The 26,160-nt window shown below is 44.5% G+C and overlaps 1 protein-coding gene across 10 annotated transcripts in view; it reads left to right on the top strand.

The window, feature by feature from the left end:
* Nucleotides 1-26,160, top strand: part of GLIS3 (GLIS family zinc finger 3) — a 354,919-nt gene that overhangs the window by 56,968 nt on the left and 271,791 nt on the right. For all 10 annotated transcript variants that reach the window (XR_003094464.1, XM_025206209.1, XM_025206208.1 and 7 more), the window contains exon 3: nt 24,565-24,772. Coding sequence is in view for 9 of the 10 variants with exons in the window: in XM_025206209.1 (XP_025061994.1) it covers nt 24,565-24,772 (208 nt within the window). In the remaining variant the exon portion in view is untranslated. The remainder of the gene's footprint in view (nt 1-24,564; nt 24,773-26,160) is intronic.

The following is a 26,160-nucleotide window of genomic DNA, read 5'->3' on the forward strand; positions in this document are numbered from 1 at the left end:
AACCACCCCGGGCATGATTGCCTCCCAAATCCCCCCAGGCTCCCCACTACCCCCTATTCCAATTTACCTTAAATACTTACCTAATCTCCCTGAATGTCTGTACTCAGCCTAGGTGGTCAAATCTTCTTTCTGTGTAATGGATAATAATAATAATAATAATAATAATGTATAATAATAATGTAACATTATAACATTTCTTGAACAAGTGGGGCACCTTTTACTATGGTGTATTACAATGCCCATTAGAGGAGTCCCACTCGTGTGCGTGTGTGCGCGCGCGCGTGTGTGTGTGTGTATGTGCATACACATGCATGCCTCTGTTTTAGCAAAATAGAATGGACTACCAAAGAGGATAGATGCGTTGTCTCTTTTCCTACCTGGTAGAAACTGGGAAAGGATTGGATATTGAGTACCTAGTATTTTGATTTTATTTGTTCTAGTTTTGTAAACCTTGCTTGGAAATAAGAGCAGATATAAGGAAAGGGTTTTGGTCTTAGCAGCTGTGGGAGCTTTACTGTACTTTTTTGGCTGGTAAATTTGCTCATTGCTTTACCCTTCCCTGCCTATTCCAAATCCCCTTCCTGTCCCCAACCTCTCTCTCAATCATTCCCATTAGTTAGTCATTATTTTGATGGCTTTACTGGGGCACCCCAAATTTCAGCTTTAATACTTTGTAAATTGTATGTGGCTAGATTGTCATTTTACAGTCTGCCTTGAGTAAGGATGGCATAAGCTGCAGTACTCTAGAAGCAGACCAGAGAACGAATTGAGTCTCAGTCACAATTTCTCTTCTATTTCCCCTTTCTCTGGGAGAAGACTGGATTATTTCATTTGGTTTTGTAGAGCACCTTTGTCTGTGCTGGCCAACATGGTATCTTTCTTGCACACATGGGTGCGTCCTCTTAATTGTTGCTACATTTGGGCAAATACATACAACAATGCCTAACCCAACTCATGCAGCTGATGGATAGAAACAATCTAGTCTATACAGTTCACAATGTTGACTATGTCTGAACGTCTTAAAAAAAACTGTGCAGTGACATTTGAAAATAGGCATTGACTTTTTGAAGAGTATACACAGGGCATATTAAAATGATGGATTTTGTGGTGCTGGTGTCCAAAAGCAGCATGACATTTATAGTGAGGGGACTACTGATGCTTCTTTCATTAAAATGTAGGTTCTGAGAAGTTCTGTGATTGTGTAATACAAACTATTAGACAAACAACCTCCCTGGTTACTGCCTTTTCTGAGATGTCCATTGTTTTGATTTTCTCTCTTTGTCTTGTTTAGACCATAAGGGAGATATTCACAAAGGACCTTAGGCACCTACTTTGCGTTTATTAAATTCCACTCTTGGATCCAGTTGCCTAGCTTTTTGGGTGCATGCCATTCTCAGTTCATTGTTGGCTCTGTTTTGTGTCTTGTAGAATGCTGTGCACATCATATATACTTAATAAACAGTTTGTATTTTACCAACTGCAAGGCATTCTATGAATTTCAAGTTCTGTACAGGACAACAATGATCATGATGTTAATGGTAAAAAAAATAACAAACAGGAACCTACTTTGAGAGATACAGAGCATCCATAGTTTCCATTAATTTTAGGAAAATTGCTGGTGACCATCACTAATGTAATTTATACCAGATTATTAAATACATACATTATATTGAAGAAAATTGGTTACACAACTCCATAGGGCTGTTTTAAAAATTCTATCCTAAGTGAGTTAGGAGCCAAAGTCTTATTTACAAATGTGACTTAGGATTCAAAATCAAGCAGGCACACTTGAAAACTTTACCCATAACCATCTAGGGGGTATTCTGCATTAAACCAGTTTCAAGTTGGTCTGACTTATCTATAACACAGTGCTTATATCACTTGTTTAATTGATTTCAGTCTCCATCAAGAGTGTAATCTGGTTTTCTCCCTTTTAACAAAGGTGTTTTTATCTTAGTGCAGTGCATGCATACGTTTGCCTTTTATGTGCCTTCAGCCATGAACAGTTTTTGCCATCCTTCAAACTGTTCACACTCCACTCCACCCCATAGACATCCACATACACGGTTACTGTGGTATGCCAATATTGTTTTCTACATCTTTAGGTTAGATGTTATTCAGTAGCCAATTTCAGATCCAAACAATGTCAACTCAGCAGCCGCCTCTTCAGTGAAATAAAAGCTGTGGTTAAGATGTCATTCTCCATAAATCAGTTTTGGCAAGGATGAAGGCTGAGGGCAGGAACTGGAGTAGTCTTTACAGGGTCTGGGTCATTCAAGTGGTCTTAATCCTACCTCTTATTCCCGCTGGCTTTGTAGAAGGTAGATGGACCCACTTTAACATGAAGGAATGAGTTTTTTTTTGTCACAATAACAAAGACGCTGGGAAATTCCAATTAATTAGCAGGCCTTGGTTTAATGAAAGAATAAATTTGAAAAAGAAATGCCTAAAGCTTTGAGATGAGTGGAAGCATGTAGGGACAATGCAGGTTTTAAATATTTGTGGCTGTTTGTATAATTTTCCCAGGGTTTGCCTCTCTGTGACTTGAAGAGATAAAAATGGAAAGACAAATGTAAGGCTTTGTTTGGGTCACGATGTAATAACATTACAGCTTTTAAGTAACCTAAATAAGCCATAATTTGAAGAATGATGATAATGACTGCACTGTAAAAGTCAGTTTAATTAAGATGATAGGAATGGGACCGTTTGCTATTTTTATTTATATAATATATATTCTTATATACAATAGTAACTCCATTTCACAAAAGAAGATGAAGTGTGAAGTACTAGAAGCTTTGAAAAAACATGTAGTAATCCTACATGTAATACTTTGCCCAGCTGGAAAGCTTCTGTCTAACTCAGAGGAATGAGTTTAGGTCCTGAAGCATGAGAATTTACATCCTTTCTATAAAAGGAGGCAGTTACTGGGAATGTTTTCATTGGCCATATAAATGCCTTTTTTGAATCCTGTTAAGCTCTTCACCCAAATACGTGGTAGCTGCAGCTTTCACAAGTTAGTGACATGTTGGTACAAAGGGCTTGTCTTCACAATATCCAACCTTCCCTGATTTTTTTTTTAAAGCAAGCTAAGGACATCCCTCTCACATGAGGGAATTCCAAGAACCTTTCAATGGACCAGTTAGATTTCCAGTACTGTAATTTTTTAAATACTGAAAACTACATATGTTGAAAAGCTTTTGTTTTTTCTTGATAATGGATATTTTAAAAAAATTGTATGAGATTTGCATATTTCCACTACTGTGGAAATTCAGACTTTGCTAATATCTGATAAGCATGCTTGAAATGTATGTATCAGTTAACGGTATATGCATATACTGAATATATGAATGTGTGTGTGTGTGTGTGTGTGAGTTAACAAGATTATCACTTGAAAAGACAATTGTATTTTTACTGAAAAGTGTTTTGAGGTGATGAAATGTATTGATATTTAATGAAGCATGAAGCTTTTAAATGAACCATGAAAGCAATAGCTAAACTAATTAACTGAGCAAAAAGCCTCTTAGAATGCATACGTTATGTGGGCTGTATGCTTATTATTTCTGCCTGGTTAAATTGACATCTAGGATAACATTCTCATATAATCTTTTAGGAGAAACAACATTAAATCTTGCTCTTAGTGTCAGGAGAAAGAAGGAACCACCCATTTATATTTCCTGCAAGCTCAGATGGGGACATTTAACTGAAGTACTCCTGGGTTTTGAAGTTACAGCAATTTAACATCTTTGCACAGTGGCTTTAACTTGGGAAGCAGACAGGGATTTAATGTAATTCCAAGTTTTTTATGTTCCTGTTTACATAATACCTGAGCCATTTCCTGTAGTTCTTGCAGCACAAAAGCCTCCCAAACTCTTCTTATTTACTGTCAAAGTATGTAATGGTGTTTTGTGCGGTTTTTGGATTTCAGTGTCTTGAAGACTAAAATGCTTTACTGGGAGATGGTATTAAACTACAACGGGCCATACATAGGGGTTTACCAGAGAGTTTCAAATGCAAGTGTAGCTTAAATTCCAGCAAAGTGTTTATTGTGTTTTTGTGCACTGTCCATTGGCTCATATGTGCCCTGCTAGAGTAGACAATGATGTGTGATGGCAGGGTTACAATCAGTGTGGCAACTTCTTGCTAAAATTGTTAAGGATCAAGCTGTCTCCTGCTTAACAAGAGCATAGTGCAAAGGGCCTCCCAGTTCTTGCATTACCTCAGTTTTGGTGGCTGACCTTCAGGTGATGAAAGATGACAGTTTACACCAGTTGAGATCTGCCTGCCTTTGTGCTCCACTAGCTGAAGGGAGTAATTATTGCTATTATCTCATCAGACACTAGTGACACTGAGGGAACTGGGGATGAGGAAGGACCATATCTTTTCCTTAAGGGAGTAAGGGGCAGAGTCATGCCTTTACCCACATTACCCATCTAGGCTTGCTGCCTGTACAGGGGAGTACATGGTCCTGAATTGTGCATGTTCCCTGTGCACACGAGGGAGGCTACCCCCACACTGGTTAAGCACAATCTGGTCTTAAACAAGGAATCATAAGTTACAGTCTGATTCATAATTATGTTTCTTACATTTTATAGCTTGAGTATATGAAATTGCAGTCCATCCAAAATGAACTGCAACTGGCAACAATTGCATAGTTTCATAGTTTCTGGGGTCGGAAGGGACCTGAACAGATCATCAAGTCCGACCCCCTGCCATGGGCAGGACTGAGTGCTGGGATCATAATACCCCAGCCAGATATCTATCCAACCTCCTCTTGAAGACCCCCAAGGTAGGAGAGAGTACCACCTCCCTTGGGAGCCAATTCCAGAGCCTGGCAGCCCTAACCATAAAGTAATGCCTTCAGCCTGACCAGCACCACATAGAAGGGAAGGATCACCTTCCTGGACCTGCTTGTGATGCATCTGTAGATGCACAACAAGGTGTGGTTAGCCTTACTTACCACTTCCTTGCATTGGCAGCTTATGTATCTCCTGGAGTCAACAATGACTCCAGGATCCCTTTCAGCCACTGTGTTGTTGAGAAGGGTGTTCCCCAGCCTATAGGTATGTTGCAGGTTCCTTCTCCCTAGATGCAGCACCTTGCACTTGTCTGCGTTGAATTCCATTCTATTCTTATCCACCCACCTCTGCAACCTGTCTAGATATAGTTGTATTCTGTCCGTCCCTTCCAGTGTGTCCACTTCTCCCCACATCTTTGTGCCATCAGCGAATTTGGACAGCATGCTTTCTGTGCCCATCTCCAAGTCGCTGATAAAGATGTTGAATAGCACAGGTCCAAGGACCAAGGCCTGGGGAACTCCACTGCCCACATCCCTCCAGGTTGAAAATTACCTGTCCACCACCACTATCTGGGTGCGAGCATTGAGCCAATGATTTGCCACCCATCTGACTGTGTAGGCATCAATGCCGCACTCGCCTAGTTTTTTTTTTTATGAGCATGGTGTGAGAACAGTGTCAAAGGTCTTCTTGAAGTCCAGGTAGACAACATCCACTTCAACGCCCGCATCCAAGGACTTTGTGACCTGGTCATAAAAGGAAACAAGGTTAGCCAGGCAAGATCTGCCCACAATGAACCTGTGTTGGTTTCCCCTGAGCATTACTTCCCATGCTGGTGCCCTGCAGATGTGCTCCTTGATAATTTTCTCAAAGGTCTTCCCAAGGACCGAGGTGAGACTAACTGGTCTATAGTTACCCAGGTCCTCCTTTCTCCCCTTCTTGTAAATGGGGACCACATTGGCCCTTTTCCAGTCCTCTGGGACCCGGCCAGAGCACCACGAGCACTCATACAGCCACACCAGGGGCCCTGCTATGACCTATGCCAATTCCCTCAGTACTCTTGGATGAAGAGAATCTGGACCTGCTGATTTAAATATGCCCAGCCCCTCCAGAAGTTCCCTAACTAGATTGTCCCTGACTCTAGACATGGCATCGTGTCCCCTGATCCTGTCTGTAATCCTAGTGGGAGAGTTGTCTCCATCCCTGCTTAGAAATATGGAGGCAAAGAACTCGTTGAAAAGATCAGCTTTTTCCTTTGCTGTAATCACTAGATTGCCAAGCCTGTCCTGTAGGGGCCCCACATTACCTGGCGCCTTCTTCTTACTCCCTGTGTATTTGAAAAAGGACTTTTTGTTATCCTTAATTCTGGTAACAGCCCTAGTTCTGTCCCTGCCTTGGCCTTCCTAACCACCTCCCTCCAATCATGAGCAACGGAGGTGTAATCCTCCTTGGGGATAGCCCCTTGCTTCCATTGATTGTATGCCACCTTTTTTGCCCTCAGGCCCTCCTGGATGTCTTTACTGAGCCAAGGGGGCTTTATAGCACTCTTGCCCCCTTTGGTTTGCATTGGGACTGACTCCCTCTGAGCTCGGAGGATTGTCTCCTTAAGGAACAACCACCCATCCTGGACTCCCATCTCATTGAAGCGCCGAGTCCCCAATGTCTCTCTTACTAATCTCCTTAGCTTATTGAAGTCAGCCCTCCTGAAGTCAAGGACTTTTGCCTTACTGCTTGCTTTCACCACCCTGCGCCAGATAGTAAATTCCAGCAGATGATGGTCATTAACGCCTAGGTAGTCGAGCACCTGCAGATCCCTCACCAGATCATCGCCTGTGGCAAGGACCAAGTCCAGCAAGGCATTTCCTGTGGTGGGATTGTGTACCTCCTGGGTTAGGTGGAGGTCCTGTATGCAGGCTAAAAACCTACGTGAGCAATCAGACCTGGCTGACTGATCCTCCCAGCAGATGTCTGGGTAGTTTAGGTCACCCAAGACAGCCACATCCCTTGTCCTTATGGCCTCTATGAGCTGACCTGAAAATTACAGGTCCAGCTTGTCCCCCCGGTGAGGCGGTCTGTACTAGACGCCCACTATCAAGTCCCTTTCCCCACAACCCCCTTGCATTCTAACCCAGAGCGCCTCAGTTTGCCTCTCTTCTGAACCCGTCCTGATCATCGAGGACGTATACTGCTCTTTAACATAGAGCGCTACAGCCCCCGCTTTTTTCCCTACTGTATCCCGTCTATACAACCTATAGCCCTCAATGTCTACTGCCCAGTTGTGGGTAGAATCCCACCAGGTTTCTGTAAAAAAAAAAAAAAAAAAAGAAAGAGATCCTTACCATTTGAACAAGATCTTGTGTCTCACCTCTGAGAAGCTTGGGATGCTGGCAAAACAGAAACTGTCTCCTATGAGCCTCCCTTCATTAAGATTAATGATAAAACTGAGGAATTGTGTGTGATACGACAAGAATTTTACCTTTAGCTACAAAAAAGCACGGCTATACAGTGAGAGAGAGATGATATCAATAGGAAGGTATTGTGGGAGGTGAAATACAGCGTCCAGTGCGTCCAGTTTTGGGCTCCACAATTCAAAAAGGATGTGAAGAAGCTTGAGAGAGTCCAGAGAAGAGCCACGTGCATGATCAGAGGTCAGGAAAACAGACCTTACGATGACAGACTGAGAGCCCTGGGGCTCTTTAGTCTGGAAAAGCGCAGGCTCAGGGGTGATCAGATGGCCACCTATAAGTTTATCAGGGGTGACCACCAGTATGTGGGGGAACGTTTGTTCACCAGAGCGCCCCAAGGGATGATGAGGTCGAATGGTTATAAACCACTGCACGACCATTTCAGGCTGGACATAAGGAGGAGTTTCTTTACTGTCCGAGCCCCCAAAGTCTGGAATAGCCTGCCATCAGAGGTGGTTCAAACACCTACATTGAATACCTTCAAGAGTAAATTGGATGCTTATTTTGCTGGGATCCTATGACCCCAACTGACTTCCTGCTCTTCAGGTGGGGGGCTGGACTCGATGATCTTCTGAGGTCCCTTCCAGTCCTAATGTCTATGAAATCTATGAAATGATGTAGCAGTCCAAGATACTGTTTTTGTAGAGTGTGTGCACTTGTGGCTTGCCTGTAGCCTGCTGTTTTGTTTCACTTTTGAATTTACAAGGTCTTTATTACATATGTTAAAAAGTAAATTAATAAAGATCTTTAAAAATTCCTAAGATCATTGCACAATGTCTTAACATTGCTTTGCAGTGTCTCCTTGGTGATGTTTCGGCCATATGTGAGGATGCTGAGTCGTAGTGATATAACATAGGAAAGGGACCATTCCAATAAAAGCTCATGACTGAATTAGTGTTATTTTATGCGTATCTGCAAGTCTCTTTAACAACAGTGCATCTCCCTGTCACATGGGTCTTTGAACCACACTATTCAGATGATGGTGCGCCGTACAATATGGTTTCATTGTGCTTGTTTTGTTTAGCTTCCCAAGCAGTTCAGATCTCATGTAGCCAAGAAATGGAACAGACGTAGATGTGCCCAACTGTACATTCGCTTAGCCCAAGGTTAAGCAGCAAGTTAGTGTTAGGAATGAAAGACATTGTCTGATTCATATGGCTTATTCTTGTTCTTTGATGAGGTTCATAGTTTTCTTCCTGATGATATTGTAATATTCAAACCTCAATTTTTCTCAGTGGTAATAAGAGGGTAAGATTTGTAACTATTCTTCTTTTCCCTTTGCTATGTAGAGATGTCTTATTCTGTTTACGCTTATATTGATTTGCCACTTGAATAGCTCTAGTGACATCAACAGCATCACTAGATTTACACTGGAATATGCAAGAGGAAAATCAGATCTCGGAAGAATATGTCCTTAATAGGTGAGAGAAGCTGGCTTATATCTTTTGTGAGTAACAGTTTTAGCACTTGAAAACAGCTGGGCAGGATGTAGGTATATAGATACCACTGTTGGGTATCTGTAAAAAACTTGTACCGTAAACAGTGTTAAAATCGGTAACAGCATAGAATTGAGATGGAGGGCAAGGGGTATGTTATAACTGAGGGACAGATGGAGTGCCCTGTCCATATGAAGCAGAAAAGCAGGTGCAACTGCAAAATCAGTTTAGAAAAGAAACTGAGTTTGCATAGAGTTCACTTATCCAGTATCACGGATTATTAATAAAGAGCTACTTACTTCATTGTTTGTGACAATGAAGCAAGATGACAGTTAAAACATTTCCACTGCTTCAGTTAAGTTTTAGTTAGTATGTACAGTTTACCTTATGTAAAATGAGAAAAAAAAAACAAAACTGTTTCAAAAAAGCTTTTTATCAATGGGCTTATAGGTAATATAAGTGCTGATACATTATTAATATGAGCTACTATAGAAATGTATGGACACTGCAGATCCAAATAAAGAAATGAAATGATCTCCGTGTGCTGCACTATGTGTGCTTTCCCAAAATTCTCACAAAGTTAACTATTTAATCATGTATTTTTAGATTAGCCATTTGAAAATGACTGTTTTCATTTGTCTGAACTCAACAGCTAAAATCTGTTTCCATAGAAGTAGGTGATCTCATTGCTGTCTGCTTTGAACCAGCCAAGTTAATTACCTGCATGGTATTGTTTGCACCGGTCAGTTCTGGATAATTTCTTACCCAGTTCCACTTGAAAGGAGACATTGTTCTTCATGCTGCTTTGTCAATCTCTCTCGTCTCACACTAACATTGCTGAAAGTACATGCCTGATTACCTCATGGAAGTGAACTGCAAATAGCTTTAGAAATTAATGCAAGCTAATTTACCAAGTGTACTCTGGTAGCAAAGGAAACCAGCTTTTCAAGATACAAAGCACTGAAAGTCTTTTACTTTCTTACTATTTTCCCATAATAAAAATGTAGTCTTATAATTCTGCTTGATGTATTTCCCTTGGATTATTGTTCTTGATAGTAAAGATTAGGCCTGTGCAAACAGTTAGGAACTTGGAAGCTGCCATAACAGGTCAGACTAATGGTTTGTTTAATTCAGTATTCACTTTCTAAGAGTAGCCACTGCCAGATGTTTCAGAGGAAGTTTCTTACTAACACAGCATTGTCTATTTCAAGTGTTCAAAAATTAGAAGTCAGACCTTAAACAAAATGAAACAAAACAAAAACCAACCAAACCACAGGAACAGACTCAATGTTAAATATCACAAGATGGAAACAAAAAGAGGGTCCTTTTATTTACTCTCTGGTTTCTAATCCTTTAGTATACACTTGCCTAACTTTCATATTTTTCCCCATGAAGTCCAGGCTGGAAACCTAATTAAACAAAGAAAGGTGTGTGCATGTGTGCACGTGCACGTGTGTGTGAGAGACAGAAAGAGAGAGAGGGAGAGCACGAGAGAGAGAGGGAGAACCACCACATTTTTAAGGGCTCATAATTAAATCATGATCTGGTAATATGATTGTTAACAGAATTTAGTGGCTGATATATCCCCTGAGGCATGTGGTTTTGTCAGGAGGGGGAGTTGGGCAGAGACATTGTGGGTCAAACTACAAGGCGGGGGGCGTGGCGAAAGGGACCTTACGGTGGATGTCTACTACAGACCACCCATCCAGGGGGAAGAGCTGGACCGGGACTTCTCCGGTCAGCTTATGGAAGCGATCAGGTCAAGGGATGTCATTGTCATGGGTGACCTAAACTGCCCAGACATTTGCTGGGAGGAGCAGACAGCCAGGTCTGACTGTTCGCATAGGTTCCTGGCTGTATTACAGGACCTTCACCTTACCCAGGAGGTGCACAGCCCCACTAGGGGTAACGCCTTGCTGGACCTGGTTGTGGCCATGGGGGATGACCTAGTGAGGGGACTGCAGGTCCTTGACCACCTGGACAAAAGCGATCATCACCTGCTGGAATTCACTATCCAGCGCAGGGCTTCAAGGGCTTATAGCAAGACTAAAGCCCTTGACTTCAGAAGGGCCAGCTTCAATGAGCTTCAGAGACTAGTGGGGGAGGCACTGAAGGCCCAGAAGGTAGAGGAGATGGGAGTCCATGAGGGATGGTCGTACCTTAAGGGGGCGATCCTCCAGGCCCAAAGGATAACAGTCCCTGAGAGAAGCAAGGGGGGTAAGAGTGCTCAGGAACCCCCTTGGCTCAGCAAGGGCATTCAGCAATGCCTGAGGACTAAAAGGGTTTGTGTATACACCAGATGAGAGAGACAATATTTTTAACCGTTTCTTTGCCTGTGTTTTCTTGAACAGGGACTGGGACATCCCTCCTGTCAGAGGTAGGGCCAATCTCGGGGATGGCTCTGCCAGGCCTTGGGTCAGCGCAGAGGTAGTTAGGGATCTTCTGGAAGGGCTGGACATTTTTAAATCTGCAGGTCCAGATGCCTTCCACCCAAGGGTGTTGAAGGAGCTGGCAGGGGTCATCGCGGAGTCCTTGGCCCGGCTGTATGAGCATTCATGGTTATCTGGCCAGGTGCTGGGGGATTGGAAACTAGCTAATGTGGTCCCCATTTTTAAGAAAGGGAGGAAGGAGGACCCAAGTAACTATAGGCCCGTAAGCCTCACCTCAGTCCTCGGGAAGATCTTGGAAAAAATTATCAAGGAGCACATCTGTGCGGGGGGGCCAGCAGGGGAGATCATGCTCGGGGCAATCAGCATGGGTTCATCGAAGGCAGGTCCTGCCTGACCAACCTGATTGCCGTTTATGACCAGGTAACTAAATCTTTGGATAATGGTGTTGCTGTGGACGTAGTCTTTCTAGACTGTAAGAAGGCCTTTGGCACTCTCTCTCACCCCATTCTCATTAATAAATTAAGTGACTGTGGCATTGATGCCCACACAGTTGGATGGGTAAAAAACTGGCTGATGGGGTGCACCCAGAGAGTAGTGGTGGATGGGTCGTACTCAACCTGGTGAGATGTGAGCAGTGGGGTTCCCCAGGGCTCAGTCCTTAGGCCCGCAATGTTTAACATCTTCACCAGTGATTTGGATGAGGGGGTGGAAAGCACATTGTCCAAGTTTGCTGATGACACTAAGATGTGGGGCGAGGTGGGCACACTTAAAGGGAGAGAGAGGCTGCAACTACATTTAGACAGACTACAAAAGTGGGCAGACGAGAATAGGATGGGGTTCAATGTAGACCCCCAATGCAGGGTGGTGCACCTTGGGAGAAGGAACCCACAGCATACATACAGGCTGGGGAGCTACCCTCTTGAAAGCACAGAGGCGGAAAGGGATCTTGGAGTCGTTATTGACTCCAAGATGAACATGAGCTGCCAATTGCAGACTGCAACCAGCAAGGTCAGCCATACCTTGTCATGCATCCAAAGATGCATCACAAGCCGGTCCAGAGAGGTGATACTCCCCCTCTGTGTGACTTTGGTCGGGCCACAGTTGGAGTACTGTGTCCAGTACTGGGTGCTGCACTTTAAAAAGGATGTGGCCAGCCTGGAGAGAGTTCAGAGGAGGGCCACCTGTTTGGTGAGAGGGCAGCAGGACAGGCCCTGTGAGGAGAGACTGAGGGACCTGAACCTGTTCAGCCTCAGCAAGAGGAGGTTGAGGGGGGACCTGGTGGCTGCCTACATACTCATCAGGGGAGATCATCAGCAAATAGGTAGAGCCCTATTCTCCCCAGCACCACCTGGGGTGACGAGGAGCAATGGCAATAAGCTGATGGAGAACAGGTTTAGGTTAGAGATCAGGAGGCAATATTTTACAGTTAGGGTGGCCAGAATCTGGAACCAACTTCCTAGGGAAGTGGTCCTCGCCCCTAACCTGGGTAAATTAAAAAAGAGGTTAGATGGTCACCTATCTGTGGTCTTGTGAACCCAGCATTCATTCCTGCCTGTGGCAGGGGGTCAGGCTAGATGATCTGTTCAGGTCCCTTCTGGCCCTAGCTACTATGAAACTGTGAAACCCTTAGAAATTTTGATCAGATCTAATGAAATTTTGTTTAAATCTATTTAGCTCAAATAAGTCCCTGAGGCCTGCTGAAACTGGGCTGGATTCAGAGCACTGGTCCTACCTGTGAACCAGTTCAAGTTCCTAAATGTTCACAGGCTGGACACAAGGCATATTCCTTGGCTACCTCCTCCTCCTCTCTAGCCAGGGCTGGCCTGTCCTATACTGTAAAAGGGGCTGCAGCTAAGGGGTCCCCTGCGTCAGGCTGTTTGCCACCCCTCCCCCCACCCCCTGGCTATCACTGCCACTTTCTTCGATTGCTTGCCAACCACCCCCTGCTGCCATCGCTGACTTCTTCGAGGCAGGGGTCCCAAAAACTATTTCTTGCAGGGGGACCCAAAAAATTCTGGGCCGGCCCTGTCTCTAGCCTTTTTTTCTAGGATTGGTGTGGACCAACACCCAGTGCTAACATTACTGCCTTCTATAGAGGTGTCATATGTTTTGACTACTTCCTTCTCTATTCCTTAAGGTAGCTACTTTTTGTCTCCTTCAGATCTGGATAGACAGGGGGCAGTGACTCTTACTGGGTCTCCTGAATCTAGAAAATGGCAAGCAGAGGTGATGGGGGATGAAGACACCAGCTCCCTAGAATTCAGCAGTGATAAGTTTGGAGACTCTAAGCAGGGGGGCCTGACTACAGTTGTTTGATAGCTCTAAGGAGTGAGGTTGTGAGATCTTCCCAAGCTAAAACCCAGCTGTTCATGTGGGCCATGAGGAAGTGATCTAGCAGGAGTCACTGTAAAGGCACAACCTCTTGCTTGGATAACCCATTGAAACAGAACCCTGCAGGGTGTATTTTTAGCTTTAGTGAAGATGTATATCTTAGAGCAACTATAGTGCCCATAACAAACTGCACTGCAGGGTGGGAAAAAATGGAAAACAGTTCAAGGGGAACTTGTTGACTTGATAGCCAGACAATTAAAAAATGAGTTTAAGTAGTTTCAGGTATTACCCTTACTCCTGAAACCTCCTAATGGTTTTTTTTTTGCTATACTACAGTATTTTGGGGTATTTGTATAGACATTTTTTATATTTTGTATATTTTGCTATACAATTATTTATAGGTTGTTTATTATTAAAGATACAGAAACAAAACTAGTTTTATTGTCTGATGATATGATATAGACTATGCTCTATAAGTAGCAGAAGCTAAGATAGGGGATTAAATTAGAAGATGAAACAGTTAGCTGTTGTTACAACCACCATTTCTAACTAGAAGAAAATGTGTGTAAATAGATATTTTCCTTCTCATCTCTTCCCTTCGTTCCCCTTCATAATGGCATGAAAAGGAGATGAATAAAAAAGTGTTATCTAAATTTAAATTTGCCATTATATGGCAGATAGCATTTCCTGTACTCTGTGCATATTGACTGTATTCTTAGGAAGATTCCCATGGAATATTATTGTATGTCCGAGATGAGGGAGGCTTAGTTATTAACCAAATACCGAGGGCAAAGAGGGAAAATAGCGAGGCTCAGGAATGAGGAAATGGATGGATTAAAACATTTCCATAAACTATTTTTCTGTTTATCCTTGTTAGCTATTAATGTTAATTATTGATGAAAAGCAGTTTTGATTTGTGTAGTATGTCAGTTTGGAATAAATTGTACACTATTCTTATGTAGTTACTCCTCTCAGCCAGTTCTATACTGATTCTGCCCTCTCAATAATTTTGTACTTCACTGGGCCATCACCTGTTTTAAACCTGGGAAAGTGGGAGCATCTATACGTTCATTAATGCACCATAGTTACTGAGCATTAAGTTTAGTACATGGATAACCAAGTACTAAATTAATGTGAAGTAGCGCTGGGTTTTTAGTGACGCGTACTATGCAGTAGCCTGATACTGCTTTGCAGTAGTTTATTAGTATGGTTTTTGCCCGGCATGCTACTACACAGTGTTATTAGGCTATTGCACAGTTAGCATCCCATGTTGATATGCCCGGTGAGAAGAGAAATTGATCCTCTGTTTTTTTTTTAAGATATCAGTATCAGTCATTGTTTCATAAATGTGTTTTTTTTTTTTTTTTAGAATATAGGATGAAATCTAAAACCTACTGACATCAGTGAAAAAGCTGTCATTGATTTTAATTGGATTTGGATCAGACTCTTAAAGAATACAATTCTGATTCTGCAGTTCTCTGAACCTTGCGGAGGCATTCGCAGTTTTGTAAAAGGGAAAATAAAACACTATCCTTCTGCTTTGGTAGCATCTTATACCCACTTCATAATTGCTTCACATGTACAAGAGAGAGTAGATGGCTACCTAATAACAGCAGATTCTTATATGATAAAAAATGTCCTTGGATGGCATAGATTGCTTCCTCAACTCCATCTTTATTCTTCCCAAACAACTAAAAGTGTAACAAAAAGCTGCCACTCCCTTCCAAATTCTGAGGTAGAGGAATGCAGATGGAAAAAGTTTCCTATTGCCAATGACTTATACTTGTGCAGTCTTATCACTAAAATTAACGTTCTTTTTTCTATTTTGTTGATTTTTTTCTTTTCTCCCTTTCAGAAATCTGTTGGATATATTTGGGGCTCTTTTTGTAGTTAAATGCACAATCCACATACATGTAGAGCCTGCAAGACTGGATCTTTTACTAATGTGTGAAAATTGTAATGTTCTTGAGCTTGTGTTCCTGTGTTAATAGTTCCTTTTTGCACTGATCACATTTCTGACTTTTTGGGTGTGTAAGTTCCAGTGAGCTCATGTCTAATCATGTATAAACAACGATCTAATTGTATGGTTTCAAATTTTCATTTGAACAAGCTAAGCAAAATGTGGCCTTCCTATCAATGGAAACCTGACAAGCTTACAGTTTTTGGTTTCTTAGATTCTCTCTTTTTGGATTTAAGAAAATGGATGTTTTTGTTGTTTGACATTTTTTGGGAGTGTGCTAGGTGTGTGTGCCATTATGCTATCACACAGGAAAAAAATCAGTTAGCATTTGCCAAGTTTCTGAGTTAGAGCTGTTCTTTTTAAAATTAAGAACAAGTTTGCTGAACTAGATTATTCCTCTTCTTTACAAATCATTTAGCGAATTTTTCTGCTGTTATATGCAGAGTCTGAATTGGCTTCTATTACTGTAGCATGCTTTCCCTTTGTTGTAAAACCCCAACACTACAAAAAACTCTTTGAATTCTCCGAAGATGGAGACACCCTTTCAAGTTGATAAATCTTTCCTTTCCTTTCCTTGAGAGGACAGTAAGGTGCGTATGATTTCAGACTATATAACTTTTCCACCTATAACTCTCTGTGATTCTCCTGCCTGGTTTCCAGTTAGGTCCCAGAAAATACATGGTGGGAACATCTACACATTTATTAATGTGCCTTAGATACTGCACATTTAGTTTAGTACTTGCTTAATAAAGTAGTAACTAGAGTAGCGGCAGCACCCCGTTATTTTGTGATGCTTACTGCACATTAGCCTAATAACACTGCACAGTAGGCTATTAGCATGGTTTTTAACCTCCGTGCTACTGCACAGTGTTATTAGGCTAATGCACAGTAAGCGTCTTGGGTAGACATGCCTGGAAATGCCTATTAAATAGTATACTTTTGCATAGTAATAAATTGTGAATGTTCAGGCAGGAAAAAAAGTCTTCCCCCTTTTCGTTGGACATGGTTGAACCTCTCTAGGAGACCTCAGTAACACCAGAAGGCAAGTGCACAGCTATTTTTTTGGTACCATACATGTCATTGAGCAGCCGTATAAAGAATTCCATTTGAGGACTCCAAACCCAACACCTAACTTAGAACTTAAGTTGAGTTATTAAGGGCTGCCTGCACGCGTTTTCCTTGAAAGTCCAGCTAGATGCAGTACTCTTTACTGTGTGTAAATTGTAGGCTTTATTATGGTGATTGTCTTTAAATAAGTGTTGTATTTCAACTATGGGTGCTGTATTTAATGGTAATGAAACAACTACTATATAAAGTCTGTATGTTAGTTTAACTTTATACAGCAAAAGCAACCAATTTCCAAGCCAAGCAGCGCCCCACCCATGATCCCCCAGCCCGCCCGCGCCACTGCCGGGGCCCAGCGGGGGGGCGCTGCTTGGCTTGGAGTCGCCTGCATAGCCCGCACCCATTTTTTTTTTTTTTTTGTAAAAACTTGTATAACCCGTGGGATATATGCACAAAAATATGGTAATGCTGTTTGGACATGTTTTACTTGGCGTTGCCACTGCTTACATTGCCATATCTATGGATCTGTGTCATGCAAACACAAAAGCACTCAAAGATGTGAAATGACCCTCTTTCTCCACCAGATAGTGCTGTAGATTTTTTTTAGTTCACCCCTTTGTCCATGAGATGGTGCTTTGAACTGGTGCAAGGTGGCAGCTCCATCCCAGGATGTGGGGGTGCTTCAAACCTTCCCTCTTCCCTCCAGCCTGTGCTGGGGCCAGACACATGCTGCTGCCTGCATGAGACAGAGTCACCACGCTCCAGCCTGGTTAGGATGGGGACAGCGGGGGACCCTCCATCAGGTCTGGGGGAGCAGGGGGCTGTGGGTTGGGAGTGAGGGGTGCTGGCAGACCAGGGGGATGGGGGCTGTGGGCCCCCTGTGCTGCATCCCATTGTTTTTTTTAAATTTCCTCCCCCAGTTCATTTTCAACATGGCCGCCGCTAGGTAGAACTACAGTTCCTGGAATACCTAGCGGTGACCATGTTGAAAATGGACCCAGGTCAGTAGTGAGGGCCCCTGGCAGAGCTGGGGGGCAGAAACTGTGGGTCGGGAGTGAAGGGCACCAGCAGGGCTGTGGGGCAGGGGGCTGTGGGTTGGGAATAAGGGGCACCGGCAGAGCTGGGGGTGCTGCGGATCAGGATTGTGTGTGTGTTCCTAGAAATATCTCCAGTCTCTGGGTGGGATGGGATGTGGGGGAGGGGAAGAAAATCTCTCAGCCTCTCTTGAGATGGAACTTGGCTTGAGAAAGGTGATAATTGCCCTCTTTGAAATGTCTGAAGCAACTGTGATCACCTGAAACCTGAGACTGCCCCTGCCTTTGTTCAAGCAAATTTGCATCAATACAGCCTCACAAGAGAGCTGAGAGACTTTTTATCATCTAAGAACTGTCTGTCCAGAGGAGTTTTCCATCCACTGACTCTGTGAAATCCTATGAAATATGAACTTTCATTTCTACCTAGGAGAACTTTTAAAACTTTTTCTCCAATGGCTGATGATGGGTGGTTGTGCCCGAAAGCTTGCAATTAAAAAAAAGTGTTGCAAAAATCTTGTTGGTCTAATAAAAGATATCACCTCTACCATGAGCCCTGATAGCTTTTAGCATGGCTTTTGTTCTCCTGGATTACTATCTTCTGTCACATTGTTCACATGGAGAAGTTACCCTGCCTCCCTGCTAGGATTAAAAAAATAAAAGCAACATTACCACTAGGGGCATCAACACAGTGGTTATACTCAACTAGCTTTATTTTCTTTTGAAACATATGACAAGCTGCTTTGCTTTAAAAAGAGCTCCATCTCTTTTGTTCTCTCCCCTGTGTCACAAGGGGAGTGAGTTTGCTGAGGCTTAGCCCAGGTCAGGGCACCTGAGGCCCACACAACCTTTCCCCTTGGTGAGGGCCAAGGTGGGACCCCGCTCTCCTCCCTGCTGTCCCCAGACCTGAGCCAGGAGAATCAAGGGAAGCCTTGTCTCTGCCTTGGCTACTGCATGAACCCCAGGCGGTTGATGACAGGGGGCAGTGGGATGCAGCTCTGGGGCTGAACCCTGCTCAGGGCTTTCAGGTTGGAGAAGATGGATGATCCCTCCACCCGCCCCCCGCACACATGGAAATGGGCTGTCATTAATCTCAGGGGAGTCTCGAAGTGGCAGGGGCCTGCAGGGACAAAGGGACCTATCGGGAACTGCAGAGTGATTGCTCCCCGTGCCAGGCTGGAGAGGCACACAAAAGGCCATTCAGGAGGTGCAGCCATTGTGGGCCGACAATTAGCTCCTGCATGATGGATGAAGGGGAATTATCAGCAGGACTGGGAAAGGCTGTGTGGGGGAAGAATGCAGAGGCCAGGAGAGGCCAGATCTTTCAACCCCATCCCGTGCCTGCAGTATACATGGGTTGAAGGGGTTGCCATCCCTGAGGCTCCCCTGAGTTGTGTCAAGGGGGTGGCAGCCCACACCTGGGCGCATCCACTGCGGTGATGCCTTGAGGGCAGCTTTGCCCCCACCCCACTGACCTCAGCACCCTGGTGGGTGCTAGGTGCATGCAGGAGGCTTTCTGGGAGCCCCTGGGAACCAGGCACCTTGTTCCTCCTTGTCGCTCCTCGCTGCTCCACTCCTGAAGTCAGTGGTGACATGGAAGTGCACGAGGGTGCACTTGCACGCCCTGAGAGTGCTGGAGCACCCCCTGAGAGGCTGTGCTCCCTGCTTAGACGACGGGCAAGTTGGAGCATCGGTACCCACCCTGCGAACCCTGGCCAGGGAATGGGAGTGCCGGATGAAGCACCACAGCCACTTCCTGGAGTGCTGTGGCCACTTCTGGGGGGACCCCCCTGTGATTGGAGAGATTGGCCACAGGGGGACTCCCCCAGTCACTGACTGGTTGCTGGGGCAGCATGTGCCCTCCCTGACTAAGGTGGGACTAGTTGCCCATGCCAGAGGTGGCTGCCCATGCCATGGACAACCCCCACCCCAGCCAGTGTGTACTCCCTCCCATGTCGCGGGGGGTAGTACCTGGGTCCGTTTTCAACATGGCCACCGCTAGATGTTCTGGGAACTGTAGTTCTACCTAGCAGTGGGCATATTGAAAATGAACGGAGGGGAAGAAATTTAAAAAACCTGCCTGGATGCAGCACAGGGGGCCCACAGCCCCCTGTCCTCCAGCTCTGCCAGTGCCCCTCACTCCCGCTGCCTTCAGAGGCAACTCCCACCCCTCCTGCCCTGCAGCAGCCCTAGGCTCTGCCCCCTCCCTGCCTGACCTGACCAGATGTCACGGATTTTGCTTTATTTAGCTGGTGGGAGTAGGGGCAGGGCAATTGAAGCTAGATTGGTATTTAGGTTCCTCTGCTGGAATTTGCAGGGAATTACACATGGGACTTACTTTGCTTGAAAGCCCATGGTGTGTAAACATAAACATGATACACCAAAATAACCCGTATTAAAATTTTTAAGGCAAGGTAAATTAATGAGTGTCAACCCCATGGTGTGTACAGATGCCTGGTGATATTACTTCTGGTTCAGGAGGTAATCTTCATTTGCACCCCCTCAGCAGCATCTTGCTTCACTACTTGGCATTACTCTTGGCACTAGATAGCATTGCTCTGGAACCATATTTTTCTAATTTGGGACAAGCAGTCCCATTTCACAGAGTCCTCATGGACACAGGGATACATCACCTACATTTGAGACTGGCCCAGAAAACTAGAACAGTTGGTCATTTTATACACTGCACAATAGGATCCTTGAAGCTCTAATGACTTCTACACATGTAAGATCATTCTTTTTACGTATATAGAAGAGTATTACTCTTTAGTATTATTATTACTAAATTAAAGAGAAAAGAAAGTGTTTGTCAAAGAAGCAAAGAGACGGGAAACTGATGCAGATAAATCTTATTTGCTCTTTTTTTAAATATCTACAACTTCATTTGTAGTTTCTAAAATGACTTGCTTTGTTTCCTTTTACTAATAGTTAGAGGAATCCTATTTGATCTGGAAGAGAATGAAAGACATGGCTTTTGTTTTAAGCCTGCCTGTGCTATAAGAGCCTTAAAATGCTTCTTTTGTGAAATTCAAAACCCTTTGAGCACCCTCTAATAAGAAATGTCCATCAGAGTTATACAACAGAACTCAAAAGTAGAGTGAAGGTACAAGATTTCCTGTGAGGGACTTCTCTCCCTCTTCATCATTATGTTGTCCTTGCTTGTGGAGGATTTGGAACAGGGAACAGGAAACAGAGATCTGAAAAAGCTAAGGGTATGTACAGGCATTACATGTAAATCAACCTAACTAGGGTTAAGTCAATTTAAATGTCCAGTTGTGCAGGCATTCAAGAGGTTTATATTGGCCAGAAACGGTGTGCCCGATCTAAGTTAGTGCACCTGAGGAGGTGCACTAACTTAGATTGAGGAAGTGTTAACCTGATCTAAGAAAGAGTTAACCTAATCTCCCAAATGCCTATATATGTTTACAGCACAGCTCAGGGGCTAGGAAAGCCCAGGTGCTTGCCCCAATTCTGGGGTTGTGCTAATCTCACTCTTCCAATTCTCACTGGGTTGTTTTCAGCCTCTTGACCTTCTGTCCCCAAGTGGGCAGCTCCCCCCCCATATTTCTTATGTCAGGCTATCTGTAGAGTTTCTAGAAGCAGTGAATGGCTGCACATGCTGCTCCTAGTACTGGCAAACTGCTGTACATGCCACTCCTAATCTAGGTCTAGGTAGCTTAAGGTAAACCACCTTCTAGACCTGGGGCAGACAAAATACAGCCCATGGGCCACATCCAGCCTGCCAGGCCATTCTATCTGGCCTGCAGGGCCCCTAAAACACTTAGAAAATTAATTATTATTTGCCTCAGTTGCCTGCCAAAGATGACAAGGCACCAATGGCAGTAGGACCCAGGGGGAGCTGGTGGCAGGACCCAGCAGCTGCAACAGCAAGGCCTGCCCAGCTTCACCTCCCCAGCTGGAAGCCTCTGCTAGCAGAGGCTTTTGTCCTGGGATCCTTGGGCTGTACCCTGGCTCCCTCCACCAAAGAGGGAATTTCAGCTAAGAACATGGGGGCAGGAGGCAGGGGAGGACTGCGGGTGATTGTCCCAGTCCTCAGGGCCAGGCCAGGCTGGCTCCTGCTGAGTCCTGTGGTCTGGCAATGCAGCCAGGAACTATGTGGTGCTGAAGTGGCTATTTGGCAGGTGGGGAGGGTGGGGAGAAGTGGCAGTGACAGGCAAGAAAGTGGGAAAATGGTGACAGCAGGTAGGGGGGGTGAGTGGCACATGCGCTGGTGTCCTGGGCCAGGGCTGGCAGGGGCTCAGGGTGGGGCAGCAGGAGCACGGGGCCTGGGTTAGCAGGGTCTCTTTGGAGCCAGACTGGGCTGCACCAGCAGGAAGAGTGGGGAGTTGGCCTGGCTCCATAGAGTCCCTGCCAACTTGGGCCCCACATTCCTGCCACCCTGCCCCGGGCCCCTGCCAGCCATGGCCCTGGGGCACCGGTGTGGGCCCCATGCTCCCCCTCATGTATTGTGTACTCTTGCCTACCTGCCCACTCGCTGCTACTTGCTCCACCTGCCTGCTGTTGCCAGTTCCCTGCTTTCTTGCCTGTTGCCGCCGCTTCTTCCCACCTCCCTGCCCTCCTGCTAGCTGGCCAGTCGCTCCAGCACTATGTGGTTCCTGGCTGCATCACTGGACCACAGGACTCAGCAGGAGCTGGTCCACTCCCCGTGATTCTTGGCTGACTCAGTGTGGCGCTGGCTGGGGTAGGCCAGCTCCTGCTGCATCTTGCAGTCTTGGCAATGCAGCTAGGAACTGTGTGGTGCTGAAGCCGTAGGTGGGGGGCATGTTGGGGAATGGTGAAGTGGCTGCCACGGTGGGGGCTGTGAGCAATGAGGGAGGGAGGGAGTGTGTGTGTGTGTGTGTGTGTGTGTGTGTTCGTAGGGTGAGTCCTACACGCATACGCCACCATACACATATACCCACACCCCCTCCACACTACCATACACACACATCCCAGCCATCCTCCCCCTCCACACACTCAAACCCCCCCACAAACCCCATACCCACCTACACACCACATATCCACACACACTCACATGCTCCCTCACCCCACATACACACCCACAACCTCACACCTATCCAACCCCGCACACCCCCCCACCACCCTATCTATCCACAGCCTCTCACAAACCTATACCCAACCACCCATACCCCCCACACCCTTTCACAATGCTCAAGAGTAAGACTTCATTTTAAGCTTTTATACAATCATCTCTATGTACACTACAGAAATTACAGAGGTGGGCAGATGTCTATGTTGAATTCCATTCTGTTCTCAAGTGCATCTAGGGAGAAGGAACCTGCAACATACCTATAGGCTGGGGAACATCCTTCTCAACAACACAGTGGCTGAAAGAGATCTTGGAGTCATTGTTGACTCCGGGATGTACATGAGCTGCCAATGCGAGGAAGCGGTCAGTAGGGCTAACCACACCTTATCGTGCATCTACAGATGCATCACAAGCAGGTCCAGGGAGGTGATCCTTCCCCTCTATGCAGTGCTGGTCAGGCTGCAGTTGGAGTACCGCATCCAGTTCTGGGCACTGCAGTTCAAGAGGGATGTGGCTAACCTTGAGAGGGTCCAGAGAAGGGCCACTCGCATGGTCAGGGGGCAGCAGGCCAGGCCCTATGAAGATAGACTAAAGGGCCTGAATCTATTCAGCCTCCACAAGAGAAGACTGAGAGGGGATCTGGTGGCCATCTATAAACTCACCAGGGGGACCAGTGGCAAATAGGTGAGGCTCTGTTCCCCTGGGCACCACCTGGGATAACAAGGAATAACGGCCACAAATTGATTGAGAGCAGGTTCAGGCTTGATATCGGAAGGCATTACTTTACGGTTAGGGCTGCCAAGCTCTGGGCAGGGGGTCAGACTTGATGATCTGTTCAGGTCCCTTCCAACCCTAGAAAATATGAAACTATGAAACATGTAAATCAGGACAAAAATATTTTTTGAAATCAAATTAATGAATGTTGCAGATGCTTGATTTTTAGAATATAATTTGGTATTGTTCTGGTTCTGAGATGGCAAACCCCTTTGCTGAAAAGAGTGCTTCCGGGGTCAAGGGGAGGGACTTCTGGTGGCAAAAGTCAGGGGTTAGGGGGCGGGACTTCCAGCCCCAAGATGGTGACTAGGGGGTGGGGCACCTGCCAAGGGATGGCCCTCAATAGCCATGTGGCCCTCGATAGCTTGCCAAAACTCGGTAAGTGGCCCTCCAGCTGAAATAATTGTCCGCCCTTGTTCTAGACCAAGACTGGGTGCAACAAATGCTTGTTTGCAGCCTAGGTAATCATTTCTAACTACCCTGTCAATTAAATTGCTTGTTTGATATCACGTGCCTTTCATAAGCATGACATATACTTAAATGCATTAATCTTTTCTTGTATTAACAAAAGCAATCACTTAAACCTTCATCCTTTAGTTTGAGATTGTTACCATTATGATATAGAATACCTTGAGTGTTTTGTAGATGTATTTGCCAAATTTTGATGAACTCAGCTAGAATTCCTTCTAGAGCTCCATTGCAGTGGAAGGGGCAGTATTTTCTCTTCCCCATTTTGTAAAACATGCAACATGTGCTCCCCTTTAAAAGATATTGCCTTGTCCTTACCTAAGTAAAAACTCACAATGGAGTGGCCTCCCAGTAATTGGGTGTAGTACATTTGATTCCTAGCTTGATTCTGGTTGTAGCATGGTCATGTGAATAAACTTGTAGAGAGCTCTTAGTTTATCTGCAGGAATGGATTAAACACCTTTGCTATTCGTAATCAATGAATGTAGTGATGGTGATTCTTCAGCAGCTTACTCTGTTCCCCAGGATATTCCAACAGTAGTTTTCCCAATACTTAACCTAGATATTCTTCTCATTTAAGACCATTAGTCTGTATTTGAGTGGTATGCAGAACTGATTCCTCTTCAGAGTATTTATTTACACAGGAAGGTATAGGGCTCCCAACCATTTTTCCTCCAACCTGGGCAGCTCCAATAATTTATCTTCAATGGGTACCATAAAGATGGATGCAATATAATGTGAATGCTTTATTTTTTCTTGTGTAAAGGGACATGAATATTAATGTACCTCATTTATTTTTAGGAAGCCTTGGCTATGGGCCTCGGTGCAAGTCCATTGGAAAAGGCAGCTGCAACAATTTAGTAGTCACCAGCAGCCCTATGACAGTTCAGCGACTGGGACCTATATCGCCTCCTGCAAACCAGGTCTCAACAGCCTGCAACCACATCAGTCCTAGCTTACAGAGGGCAATGAATACTTCCAGCTTGAATATACCTCCTTCTGATACAAGGTCCTGAGTTACATTTCTTCTCTTCTGTATTACAGATAAATATGTTTATTTTTTCTGTCAAATAGCTCATTACCATGCAGCTTTTTCAGAAAAGTGTAATGGAGCAAATTACACTCTCTTATAATAAGGGAAATCCAAAGGAATTGTGTATATAGCAAACCTACTCTGGGTGTAGATCGTTGTAACTAACAGTGAAACTTGGTCCAAATTTTTCCATGCTTTGTAGTTCTTCTACTGGATGCTGTGCTCACAACTTCACAAAAATTATATTTATCCAGTTTAAAAAGTTATAGTGCAAGAAGTGATTTATGGGATAGAAATTAAAAAAAAAATTCCTACAATTTTTTGGAACAAAGATTCTCTATATTTTATGCTTGGTATGAAGCTGTAATGTTCCCAAGTCTAGTAAACAACACTGATGTCAAGCTCATGATACACTATCTCCATGGATATATACATTCCAGTATGGTTATTGAGGTTATAAAAATAAGTATTAGAGGATCATAGACATTATAGAAAAAGAAGACATGCTATTTATACCATCCCGTTACTAATACAGTATACCCCTGTCATATTGATAAAATTTTCATAGCACCTGGGTCACTTAGGAGCCTACTTAGATGCTTTTGAAAATATGACTTAATGTCTTAAGTGACCTTGGCACTTTTGAAGATTTTAAAATACAGCGTATAACTGTTGTATGTAGTGCTATAGTGTAATATTCTTATTTACAGTAGACAGCTATTTTTCATATATCTTCTTTTGCATCAGATTACCTCACTGCAAGCCCAGGAAGAATCTCGATATGGTTAAAAACAATATTAGCATTTGACTAGGCTAGATTAGACTATTTTTTCTATTATAAGATACTTTGTGAAGAGAGGATTTCCATCATTGCACCTCTAAAGATTGCCTTTCTTAAGAACCTCTTGTGCTTTTTGATTTTCCAAATTAACTCTTTATCCTATACATGTCCTTACAAGCTATTGAGAGATTTTAGTTTGGATAGATCATGATCTTGTTGTCCCCTATGTCACATGCTCCTCTGCTGAACAGTGGGCGCATCTACATGTGCATTAATGCACTTTTCCTAATACACATTAAATGTAGTACCTCCAGTGTGAGGCAATATACATTAGGCTGTCCTAATGTGAAGGAGCACAACACACACACTTTTTAGGTGATGCTTAATGCATAGTAGCCTATTTTACTGTGTGTCGCAGGGCACTTAGGTGCCCTGCTTCTTAGAGTGGAAACTGCTAGGGAGAGAGCCCTAGCAGTGGGTGGGGAGCCCCAGCTGCTGGTTACCAGGGCAATGAGAGGGAGCTAGCGGCCCACACCTGCCAGAGGTCAGCTGACCGGAAGGGGCAGGGCCTGGCCCACATATA

This window comes from Alligator sinensis, unplaced genomic scaffold (assembly GCF_000455745.1).
Source record: "Alligator sinensis unplaced genomic scaffold, ASM45574v1 scaffold392_2, whole genome shotgun sequence".
In the NCBI taxonomy this organism is placed as follows: Eukaryota; Metazoa; Chordata; order Crocodylia; family Alligatoridae; genus Alligator; species Alligator sinensis.